This window comes from Mytilus trossulus, unplaced genomic scaffold, assembly GCF_036588685.1.
Source record: "Mytilus trossulus isolate FHL-02 unplaced genomic scaffold, PNRI_Mtr1.1.1.hap1 h1tg001255l__unscaffolded, whole genome shotgun sequence".
NCBI lineage: Eukaryota > Metazoa > Mollusca > Bivalvia > Mytilida > Mytilidae > Mytilus > Mytilus trossulus.
The window spans coordinates 1-12,175 of record NW_026963737.1 but is presented as its reverse complement, the minus strand read 5'-3'; the positions used below and the strand labels follow the sequence as shown (position 1 = coordinate 12,175).

Here is a 12,175-nt window from a genome sequence, read left to right as displayed (position 1 = left end):
TTATTTATGAAGAAGAAGATTAACTTTTTCTTTAGGAATCAAAGCCCTACTTACTACAATTTTTCTTTATAACGCTTCGAAGTTCTAAGTGCCAAAAAACTACTTTTGAACTTTGCTTCATCAAAGCAACTGGATCATCCCCCACGTGGCACTAAGCTTAGGCCTAACTAGACTATGGAGAATTTGCAGTTCTCAGTTATATTAACATTAACTACTAAGCACAACTTAAGAGAAATACTATCTGACTTAAGAATGAAAATCTTATGTTTTCCCTAAACTACTTAAGCAAGCCAAAGCAAATTACTGCGATTTGAATTAACAGCTCAACGTTTTAGCTTAAACTATTTGGCCAGCATACACTAATTTCATTAGAACTTTTGCTTGGAAGGCAAATATAATATTATTTACTATATATGCATATTATAGCCTAGCAGCAACTTCCGTTACTGCTACCTTGTTACGACTTTTCACAGTTTCCCGCGAGCGACGGGCGATTAGTACTCATCTGATTGTATTCAGGGTAATTTTATTTTTAACCCTTACTTACAAGTCCTTCTTCAAAGGCAAGTTTTCTTATCTTATTTGTCTACTTAGTTGAGCTACCTTTTAGTAGCTCAATCTTTGAATTATTGCTTAAGTTACATCTGTATCCCAGATTAACCTTGTCATAAGCTGCATGTCAATCTGAATTATTTTTGAAGTTGTGCTACATGGGCATATAGCCAATTCTAGTAGCTGCACCTAACTAAAAGTAACTTACCTTACCGAACTCAGCAAGTAAAATAAGAGTTAGCTTCAGTAATAACCAAAAATTTTACCCGGACACTCACCATATTAGAGTAAACAACCATACACACGCACTAATAAGACAAGGCTCAAATGTAGGTGGGTTATCCTTTAACACCCAGGATCCCCTGTTTTCTATCTCAGACACCGCCTATTTATTTCTCTTTGACAACCAAATGTTTAGTTAAGAGGAACTTTTGTTTTAAACTATGGATAACAGGGTATCTAATCCTGGTTTCACTTCATAGATTCGTTAGAAGCTCACTAAAACTTTAGGAATATAACCACAAAAAACCGTTAACATTACACTGCACCTATAGTTTTTTTATAGTTTTATAACACAACATTGACTCTAACCAATCCGCTTAAATTTATATTCGAACTGAATCTAACCGCGGCTGCTGGCATTCATCAATTGACCCCGAATTTGTCAAAAAGCTGGGTTAAAGTTTCCTTTATTAACCAATTTTCCCCACTGATGTTGAACTTGCACTTAATTTGTTCAAGCCCGCATTTAGAATCATGAGAAGCATTTTGCCCATAAATTTAGGGCCATAATCAAACCCTCCTACAGATTTGACACAAGGTACTAAAGTATCCATCTTCCTCATTTTCAATGAGACGCTTTAATTAAGCTACTGTATCTTCTATTTTAGGTTTATTTTACTCTTCGTAAAGGCACCATGGTTTTTATGCACAAATACGACACCACTAATATTACAAACAGTAACACACCAGCTATTAGGATATATAACCTTAACCCGCTTCTTTCAGCCATGAAACTTAGAAACAAAGACCCGCTAATTTCTCTGTACTCGTAATTCATAAGACCCATAAGGACCGCTCTGGCACAACACCTTCTGACGAGAACCATAAACTCTAGATTAAAACGATACACTTCATTGGGGTAGATCCTTAAAACATACAAGAACAGGACTATTACACCCCTAACGTAAGTTAGGAACAATAAGAACCCTAACAACCTTCTAACCTCCAGTGCAACCTCCACACATGCAATTATAGACCCCCTCAATAGCACTAGCCCTAAAGAAATAGGTTGCTTGGCAATTAAGACAATCGAAAACACAGCCATCAAAATTACACATATGACTATAACTCTCATTATATAAACATAATTAAGCTTACGCCCCCCGCTACCACCAGCCCTCATACTACCAGCTGGTAGGTAAAATAATTTTTCTGAACAATTTCATTCAAACAGCTGAGTTGACCTAGTCCCTTATGGGCACCTTGAGGGCCCAATAGCTCTAGTCAACCTTGATCCAGACTTTGAGCTACCATCCTGGACCCCTTAAAGAAGGCCATTTTTCTGGGGTGGGAGGTTAGCCTCTCTATGAGCCACATTCTCAAAAAGAATCTTAATAGTTTGGCTGACGACCAAGGCTTAGACCCTAATTTTCTAAGCACTCCTCATCACAAAATTAACCCTACAAAGGGAATAAGAAATACTCTGACTCTCTCATATTTCTCAAGAACTACTACAAACCCAAACCTCTCTATTTTCCTCCCTAATACCCCTCCTAAGATAATAGCCCCAATATACAGGCTAAGAAAAGGAGTTTGTATATTTAAGTGCTCATTAATCCGCAAACTTCTGCTATTAACGTAATTAGACCCAAGTATTACTCTAAATACAATCCGTGCCCTATAAAAAGAAGTGAAGATTAAACCTGTTAGCTCTAATAAATAGCACCCATAAGTTATTCTTCTGTCTATCATTCTTAGCTCAATTATTAGGTCTTTAGAGAAAAACCCTCTTATAAACGGGGCCCCTCTCAAGGACACAATTGCAACCGTTATTGCACCCATTCTTACCGGTAATCCTTGCCACAAGCTTCTTAACCCCCGGATATCTTGGATTCTTTGGTTTCTATGAATAACACCCCCTGCGCCTAGAAACAACAAAGCTTTAAATACCGCATGGGTTACTAAATGAAAAAAAGCTACAGACGGAAGAAGGATTGAAATCGAGAATATTATTAACCTTAACTGCCTCAAAGTCGAGAGTGCGATTACCTTTTTTAGGTCAAACGCAAACACAGCCCTTGACCCCGCTAATATTAGAGTAAATAGTCTTAAGACTATAAGTATTTGAGTCACAAAGGGATTAGCTCTGATAATATAAAAAGAGCGAAGAATCAAATAAACCCCAGCTGTCACCAATGTCGAAGAATGCACCAAAGAGGAGACCGGTGTGGGTGCCGCCATGGCAGCAGGTAGCCATGCGCAAAACGGCATTTGTGCGCTTTTAGTTATACCTGCAAGAACTACCACAAACCCTAAATTAACCCATGTCTGCACTGGGTGGTATATATAAATTAACCACCCCCCTTCTCTTAAAAAAATAGAAACTCTAAAAAGTACAAAAACATCCCCAATTCGATTAGTCAAAGCTGTCAACATAGCCGCAGATAACCTCTTATTGTTCTGGTAATAAGCCACTAATAGGAATGAGGTGAGCCCTAGCCCGTCTCAACCAATTAAAAGTATTACTAAATTAGGAACTAAGATTATAAACACTATAGACAGCACAAACAACCATACTAATCCCATAAACCGCTTGTAGTATGGCTCTCCAGCTATATACCACTTGCAGTAGGTTGCTACACTTCCTCTAATTACCAAAACCGTCCCAACAAAGACTATTCTTACGCTATCTAGTAGAACTCTGAAGCTAAATGAGAGACAATTACTCTCTCAAACAGTAACTTCCAATAAATAAGCTTTTCCAAAGGTCCTCCCTCTAAGAATAAATAAGTATCCAATCAGAATCAGTAAAAGTAACCCTAAGTTACTTTTTAATTGTATGATACTATTTTTACGAGCCATCTCTTAGTAACCTTGACATCAAATCGTCTCCGCATAGTCGCATCACCATAACCAGAAGGGCCAAGCAAATTCTGGCTTCGCAAACAGCTAAACATAGAATTAGTAAAATTAACCAAAACTGATTTATTAGAAACACATGGGTTACAAACAATAAGCCTAGTCTTATTATTTCAAGCCCTACAAATAAACACAAAAGGTGTTTGTTTATACGGAAGATTACAAAACAGCCTATACTTATTAAGAAAACTCCTAGGAATTTTATTCAAATCATAGCTTTAAAACACATAGTTTTCTACGACTTACAAGGCCGTCGCTTCAGCAAAGCTTTTAAAACTACCTACCTTCTATGATCCTCCGTATAGAGACACAATAAGACACAAAAAATATAACACTGAATACACGCGATTGCAACTTCAGCGGCTCCAAAAACACCTCCGCCCATTATTAACCCTTTAATACCCCCAACTCCTGTAAGCAGCCTTCTGCTATTTAACCAGCTAACTACTAACTCTCTCCTGCATATAGTTAGAATTACTTTACCAGCTCCCAGATTTAGTGTCAGACGTAAAACTAATGTTAAAGGGCGAAGTATGCCACTAATTAGCTCAACCACTACTATAAAAGGCACAAGGATTAACGGGCAACCTGTTGGAACGAGACTCATCAACCCCTGCTCAAATCTGCATAAAAGACTAGATAAAACTAAACAAGTTCAAATAGACAAAGCAAAGGAGAACCCGAACACAAACTGCCCTCTTACAGGGAAAAAGAATGGAAAGTTTCCAGACAGATTTAGTATCAGAATTATCATGAACAGACCCCTTATTACTAGAGGAAACCCAGATAGCTTTAGTCCCTTTCCGTTCAATCGAATCATCGAATAAGTAAAGGATAGCACCAAACTCCGAAAAGAGCTCGTACTTCTACCCTTAGTGTACACGTCTCTAAATAGCACGGTTATTGGCACTATAGAAGACAGCAACCATAACGGCATAGACAACCAAATTAAGTTATAGCTGTGAGCATCAAATCTAGAAAAAACATCTATTAACATGACTTTAAATTATTGATTACGCGATTTCTTATAAATATAAGTGATACACGTGTTATAAGGGTTAGTTCACACAAATGGCAATTGGCTATAAACATGCTTCCTTCCTGGATAAAGGTCTCGGGTACCTGCTCAGTCTATTTCACCACATAAACCCCCACTAAATACAACCCCTCGCTGGCTTACTAGAGCCTCTCATAGAAGGAACTTAAAATATATTAGAGACCCAAAAGACACAGCGGACCCATAAGAAGACACCCAATGTCAGTGAGCATAAATATCAGCGTAGTCTATATACCGTCGAGGCATTCCTCTTAGGCCTAAGAAATGCTGAGGAAAGAAGGTAGTATTTACCCCAAAAAATATTGCTATAAAATGGGCTTTCCTCCATTTCTTATTAAAGCATACTCCAACAAAATTTGGCAACCAATGGTTAAGACCACAGAACACCCCAAACACCGCCCCTATTCTTAGCACATAATGGAAATGAGCCACCACATAATATGTGTCGTGTAGAGACACATCCATAGAAGCCCTAGACAGTAAGACCCCTGTTAGCCCTCCCACGGTGAATAAAAACAGAAACCCAGTACTTCAGTAGGCGGCAGGCTTTATTTTGAATTTTCTTCCTGCTATAGTTGCCAGTCATCTGAATACTTTCACCCCTGTTGGAACAGCGATTACTATAGTTGCGGTAGAAAAATAGCCTCGAGTATCAACATTAAGACCTACGGTAAACATGTGGTGAGCCCACACCATACACCCTAACCCTCCAATTCCGATTATTGCGTATACTATCCCAATTAGACCAAAAACCGCTTCTTTTCCAGAGCAATGCATAATTACTTTTGATATCACACCAAAGGCAGGTAGAATAAGAATATACACTTCCGGATGCCCAAAAAATCAAAACAAATGTTGGAACAAAACGGGGTCCCCCCCTCCTGCGGGATCGAAAAAAGTTGTGTTAAAGTTTCGGTCAAACAAGATTATTGTGATGCCCCCTCCTAGAACCGGAATTGAAATAATTAAAAGAACTGCAGTAACTCTAATCCTTAAAACATAAAGCTCCGCTCGTTCTCCTTTCATTTCTAACACTGGCATATTTTTATTGGTCCTAGCAAAGTTAATAGCCCCCACTAGAGAGCTGAGCCCAGCTAGATGTAGTGACACAATAAGAACATCCATCCTAGGGCCCCTATGATAGGGGTACACAGATAAAGGGGGGTAAATAGTTCATCCAGCACCAACTCCTTTATCCGTTCTAAAGGACAGTATTAGTAAATATAGTGCATTAGGAGATAGTCAATAACTTAAGTTGTTTATTCGCGGGTAAATTATATCTTTACCTCCTACTAGCAGAGGAATCAACCAATTACCGAAAGCTCCAATTAAGATAGGTATCACAGCAAAAAAAATTATTATTAAGGCATGCGTTGTAACCACCACATTATAGAATCAATCTCTTTTTAAGAACACTGCTCCAGGATGCCCCAGTTGCATTCGGATCATTAACCTCAACCTTGCTCCAAACAACCCTCCTCAGACTCCGCTATACAGATAAAGGGTTCCAATATCTTTGTGATTTGTTGATCACAGCCATCGACGTCACCAGGACTCCACTTCTCCATAACCCCCTACTTCTTCCTTTTTTAGTATTTTTATCATTTTATTTATCCTTACTTAGAAGCCAATCATCTAGCCTTATTAGCCCTTAGAGCCGCACTAGATTTTAGCCTCTTAATATTTTTTTCCCTATACGCTATAGTAAGATATGCCTTTTCAAACCTTCTATTAGATCCTTGAGAACTTTCATTGGTCCCATACTTCCTTAAGAAGCACTCTCGACGTGAAAACCACAGGTACACACAATACACTTCCAACAGCAAAAGTAAGCCTCTTACAATCACCTCTCATCAAAATTCGTTTCGCATAAATGCCACTTCTAGTATTAACCTACTCATTCCAAAGACCCCTCACGATATTCGTGGTAGAGACCCCCAAACAAGATAAGAAGGAAACCCCTTGAGGACAAAATCCCTAACACTCTCTTACCGTAAAAGAACATGTAGGCAAAAGGTATTAACAGCACTACCTCTACATCAAACACGACGAACAAAACTGCTACTAGAAAGAATCGGATAGAAAAGGGCCTCCGAGCTCTTCCAATAGGCTCAAATCCACACTCATATGGACTGCACTTTTCTCGGTCTAGACCCCGCTTTTCCCTTAGTAGCATAAATAACCCCGTAAACAAAAAAGACACAATGCAGACAAACGCAACTCTTAACCCCATAACCATTCTTCTAGAAAACTTATGGAAGTGTCTTTAGCTCCCAAAGCCAATATTTTATTTTAAACTATATCTAGCTAAAAAAGGGTTGACACCACTAATAGCCCCACAACCTATCGTTCTTAAATTAAACTACTTTTTTATAAGGAAAAATGGTACAAGCCATTTATAACAAAGTTAGCAGCCCTATTATGTTAATTAACTTCCTCACTTAAGAATGAAAACCTAGGCTTAATAATTAGATGCAAACCAATCCTTTTTTTTAAAGTACCATTCTACAAAAAGGAGGTAACAACTACCTATAGTTATGTTTGAAACAAAATATTTTATTTTAAATTACCTTTTTATCATACTTTTGTGGTTTTACCCACTCTTTTTGAGCCGAAATCAAAACGCCCCTGGCCTAAAAGCAGTTTCTAAATAAATCTCACCAAGATCAATGCCCCCCCTGCTAGGTTAGCCCCGATCACTATCCTCCACATAATCTTGAATTCTGCTTTGTTTTTGTCTACTAACCTTTTTATTACTATCCTATAAAAAAAGTCAATGTAGAATTTTAGCCTGATTACTGAACCTATAATACAAGCCACGATTACAGCCCTTCCTCTCATTAGAAACACCAATACTTTCGCTAGAAAGCCAAGGAAAGGAGGCATCCCCATCAGTATCAGTAACCCTATACCCCTCGCGGCTCTACTAATCTGACCGCCCATTCTTGTTTTGTTTATTATTGAGCACCCATAAAAAAACAGCCCTACCGACAGCGAGTAAACTGCAAAATACCCTACAAAGACTACTCTTGACCATGTGAGCCCTAACAGCATTCATGATGTATGCACAAACGACGAGTACGCGCTTATTACTCGTACTGAATTCTGGTTAAGGCCCCCTACTGCCCCAATTCCAGCTATCAATACAATTACTACTCACAACCCCTTAGAGGGTATAATTATTGATAAAAAGACAAGGGGGGCGACTTTTTGCCAAGTTAATATTAACCCTCTTGCTAACCATCTGCTGTTCTTAATAATTGAAGGGACCCACGAATGTAGCGGGAAAACGCCAGATTTTAACACTGTACCCGCCCCCCTTATCACCAGCCCTCTCACTACGTGCTGCTCTATCAAGGTTACAAAACCCACTAGTATCAGAATTGACCCCGTTCTTTGTACCACAAAATATTTTACACTGGGCTCAGGACTATAGTGACCATCAGGGTTTATAATTACAAGAAATCCATACAGATTTAGCTCTAAACCGAGTCACACCCCTACTATCTCTTCTCTTCTAACCCTAAGAATTGTCCCGATCAATATTACCCCTAATCTCACTAATTTTATAGGTCTTACCACAAAGCTTACCATTTCAAGTAAAGGTTACTTATAACACTTGAAAATCATAGGTCTTCTGTCCTTAATTAGACTACTTTACTCAGACTAGTAAGCGCTTGGAATCGCTTTGGTACTTGATTTCAAATCAAAACTGTTTAACTAGTCTGTATGACTCCTATTTTTAACCTTTTAAATGGTCAGGAATCTTATATCAGGACGGAGCATGCTCTTCTTGAATGTACGCATACCACGAAGGCTTTGCGTCTGGGTACTTAAACGTATAGACGTCCCCGTCTCATATTTTGAACCACCACATGTATAACCATCCTCCAAACCACACATATACTAAACATCATAATGCTACCCATACCACATCTACGAAGTGTCAGTACCAAATGCAAGCCTCAAAACCAAAGTGCCGTTGACTGGAAAACTCCCCACGCCATAGTCGGACTAACCTCACCATTAGTCAAAGAGTCCCCACAACTACGTGCATTCCATGAAACCCAGTTAGTAAATAAAACACTCTTCCATACACCCTATCTGCAATAGTGTATGAGTTTCAGTAGTATTCTCGAAGTTGCACTAGGAAGAACACAGTCCCACATAAAATTGTTACCACTAGGCCAATAAATGGCCCAACATCATAATCCTTCAAACGCATTCTCTTATGGGCTTGAGTTACGAATAACCCCCTCCTAATTAAAAGACCTGTCTCGAACAGCCTTGTCGACGACGGGTTTTGGCGTGCGGATCCCTGGAGGGGGTCATCGCATCCCTAGTTCACACGAGGGTCTTAAGGCATTATGGAAGAAAGTCCAAAAAAAAGAAAAGAAGAACATTACTTCAGACAGAATAAAAAGGGCAACTCCATCACGAAATCTCTTGATTACGAAGCGAGTATGAAACCCAATATCTCCCTCACGAATTAAGTCTCGCCATCATCTAAAAGTTCTCAATAGTATACACCCCAACCTCATTCCTATTAATAGAAATCTGGGAGTTCGATGCAGTCACAAAATTAACCCTACCGCTATTCCGTTTGCCGAGATAGCCACAAAAAAGGGCCACGGACTTGGACCTGGTACATAGTAACGAGAATAAGGATTACGATTCATTGTTTAGGGTATAAACATAAACATAAAGTTCAGCGGTATCCAATGAGCCGCCAGAACAAAAACATCACAAACTCTTCTCAAGTTTAAGGACTCCCTGTGTGACACCCCCTTCCCGTGACAACAACTTCCATATAGGTATAGTCTAAAACATGCCCTAATAAAGCTTATCAGACCCAGGATAAGCAGGAACACTCCACTTATTCACCCTCCCACGCCGAAAACGAGGATTTCCCCAAATAAGTTTAGACTAGGAGGGGCTGCTATGTTGCTTGATCTTAACAGGAAACACATTAAGACTAGACTTGGGCAGACTAACAAGCCCCCTTTATTTATTACTAGCAGACGCGAGTGCCTCATCTTATAGATAGCATTCACATACCTGAACAAACCTGATGAACACAACCCATGCCCGATCATAATAATAATGGCCCCCACTACCCCTAATACCGTGTTGCTAAGCACTCCTAATAGCACAAGCCTCATATGCGCTACAGAGGAATATGCTACCAAACATTTTAGGTCCACTTGCCGTACACACGCTAATCCTGCGTAGACACCTCCTGCCAAGTTCACCACTAGTAGCAGCACAAAAAAAAACGCTTCTAAGCCTTATTTGTATAACTATTATAAATCGAAGCAGCCCGTACCCTCCTAATTTTAGTACCACCCCGGCCAATAGCATCGAACCGGCTACTGGGGCCTCTACGTGAGCCTTAGGTAGTCACAGGTGAAATGGATATATTGGTAGCTTGATAAGAAACCCTAGAATGTATAGCCATCACAATCTCATTCCCCTTTTTTTTACTAGCCTTACCACAGAACTTATCCTCCTCCTCAACCCTCTAATATAGAGTTCTCTTACCCCCCATAAGAAAAAAAGAGATCCGAACACCGTATAGATTACTATATACCCCCCTGCCTGTAAACGCTCTGGCTGATAGCCTCAGCCTACAATTAATAACAACAGAGGGGCTAGCACACTTTCAAAAAAAAAAAAAAAAGAAAGAACCTCCTCACCCTGAATCTTATCACTAAAATTAGGCTGATTCTGATAATTATTAAATTAAATCTTGCTTTCCGGTGGATCTTAACCCTCCTTAGGTAGGAAAGAATTGCTACAAATAGAGTTAGTGTAACCATTAACCCTATTACAAAGTCTGTGGTGTACAACCCGTTCAACTCTACCCCCCCTATCGCGACTCTTGTGGCGCCCATACTTAGAATAGTTAGAACGCTTAACCCAATGACACTCATATTTAGGTTTTTTATAATAATCAATGCAATAAGTCTAATTGCCAACCTTTTAACCATAAGTAAGACAGACTTTATCTGACACATTCAGTGTAAATGAATTATACTAGTTTATATTATCTTACATACACCCTAACTAGAACTACTACACACACACTAGCCATAAGTATGACACATAGAAGAACAGTCCAACACAAACTCATTAACTTATCATAACGTAAACGAGGTAAAGAAGCACGAATAACCACAAAGAAGACCGCAAAAGCCATCATAAAGACCCCGATCAACGCTTCATTTCCCCCGAAAAATATCGCCGCCCTTATAACCCTTCTGAGAAGAATACTAGAGTACTCCGCAATAAATATAACTGCAAACCCCCCTCCGCTGTACTCCACGTTGTATCCTGACACTAATTCCGACTCTCCTTCCACAAAATCAAATGGCGCCCGATTAGTTTCAGCTAGCATACACAGCATTCAGACAACTATAACTACGCACAAAGGAAAAAAGAAAAAAAAGGACCTTTGTTGGAACACCCTAATTTCTTGAAACATAAACACACCCGAGCACAGCACCACACAAAAGAAGATAAATCCTATAGGGATCTCATAAGAAATTCTTTGCGCCATCGCACGAACTGCACCTAGCAAAGAGTATTTAGAGTTAGAAGCCCATCCGGATATTATTACCCCGTAAACCCTGACTCTAGTAATAACTATAAACAGAATCACCCGAAAACATAAAACACTTCAGCCGACTTATACGGGTATAAAAGCCATCCAAGTAAACTGATAGTTAATATTAGTGCAGGAGCCAAAATGAAGGGCCCTACGTTAGCACGTGTAGGCACAATAAACTCTTTACATAACAACTTACTGCGTCACTAAAAGGCTGCAAGATCCCTATATAACTCACCTTGGATGGACCTTTCGGATTATAATGATAGCCAAAATTTACGTTCCAACAAAGTATAGAAGCCCACAGCGAGAAGCACCCCTACAAAAGGATGGGATAACACCAACAACCACGCCTACTCAGTCCACCAGTGCAGCCTTAGTCGACCCCAAGGGAGTAAAAGAGTCCGCTGACACTTGACAAAGGCTTAATAGGATAGAGGCTCCAAAGAAAACAGCTACTCTCCTTAGAGTCTTAAATAGACACTCGACACTAACCATAATGAGACTGGGCTTAGCTTTGTAATTCACACACAAACAAGAGTATATCTTATAAGACGAGCTTAAATCGTATGCATTAGGTCTGCCAGCTTGTGCCATGAAAGCAAGTATATATACTTATGAATTGATCCTAAATCAAACGCATTAGCTCTGCCAGCTCTCACAAAGATAAGAGCCACTACTCACGGCGCCTTAGGGGCATGAGCCCTATATCCTAATATTAGACCACCTTATCACTAAAAGCTACTTGCCCATTGTACAAGTTCATTAAATTAAAAGTTTAACGCTTCTTAAAAGCTTTAGCTTATTTTTTATTTTAG

The 12,175-nt window shown here is 39.4% G+C and overlaps 1 protein-coding gene and 4 pseudogenes across 1 annotated transcript; all 5 read right to left on the bottom strand.

Moving 5' to 3' along the window:
* Positions 1–1,908: 1,908 nt before the first annotated feature.
* LOC134704078 (NADH-ubiquinone oxidoreductase chain 5-like) lies at positions 1,909–3,636 on the bottom strand. Its single transcript, XM_063563534.1, is given in 1 exon segment — positions 1,909–3,636. A coding segment is annotated over 1 exon segment (1,728 nt).
* A 337-nt stretch (positions 3,637–3,973) lies between these two features.
* On the bottom strand, positions 3,974–4,690 carry LOC134704076 (ATP synthase subunit a-like; annotated as a pseudogene).
* A 903-nt stretch (positions 4,691–5,593) lies between these two features.
* LOC134704074 (cytochrome c oxidase subunit 1-like) lies at positions 5,594–6,280 on the bottom strand (annotated as a pseudogene).
* Positions 6,281–7,396: 1,116 nt separating this feature from the next.
* On the bottom strand, positions 7,397–7,906 carry LOC134704079 (NADH-ubiquinone oxidoreductase chain 2-like; annotated as a pseudogene).
* Positions 7,907–9,432: 1,526 nt separating this feature from the next.
* LOC134704075 (NADH-ubiquinone oxidoreductase chain 4-like) lies at positions 9,433–10,777 on the bottom strand (annotated as a pseudogene).
* Between the last annotated feature and the right edge of the window lie 1,398 nt (positions 10,778–12,175).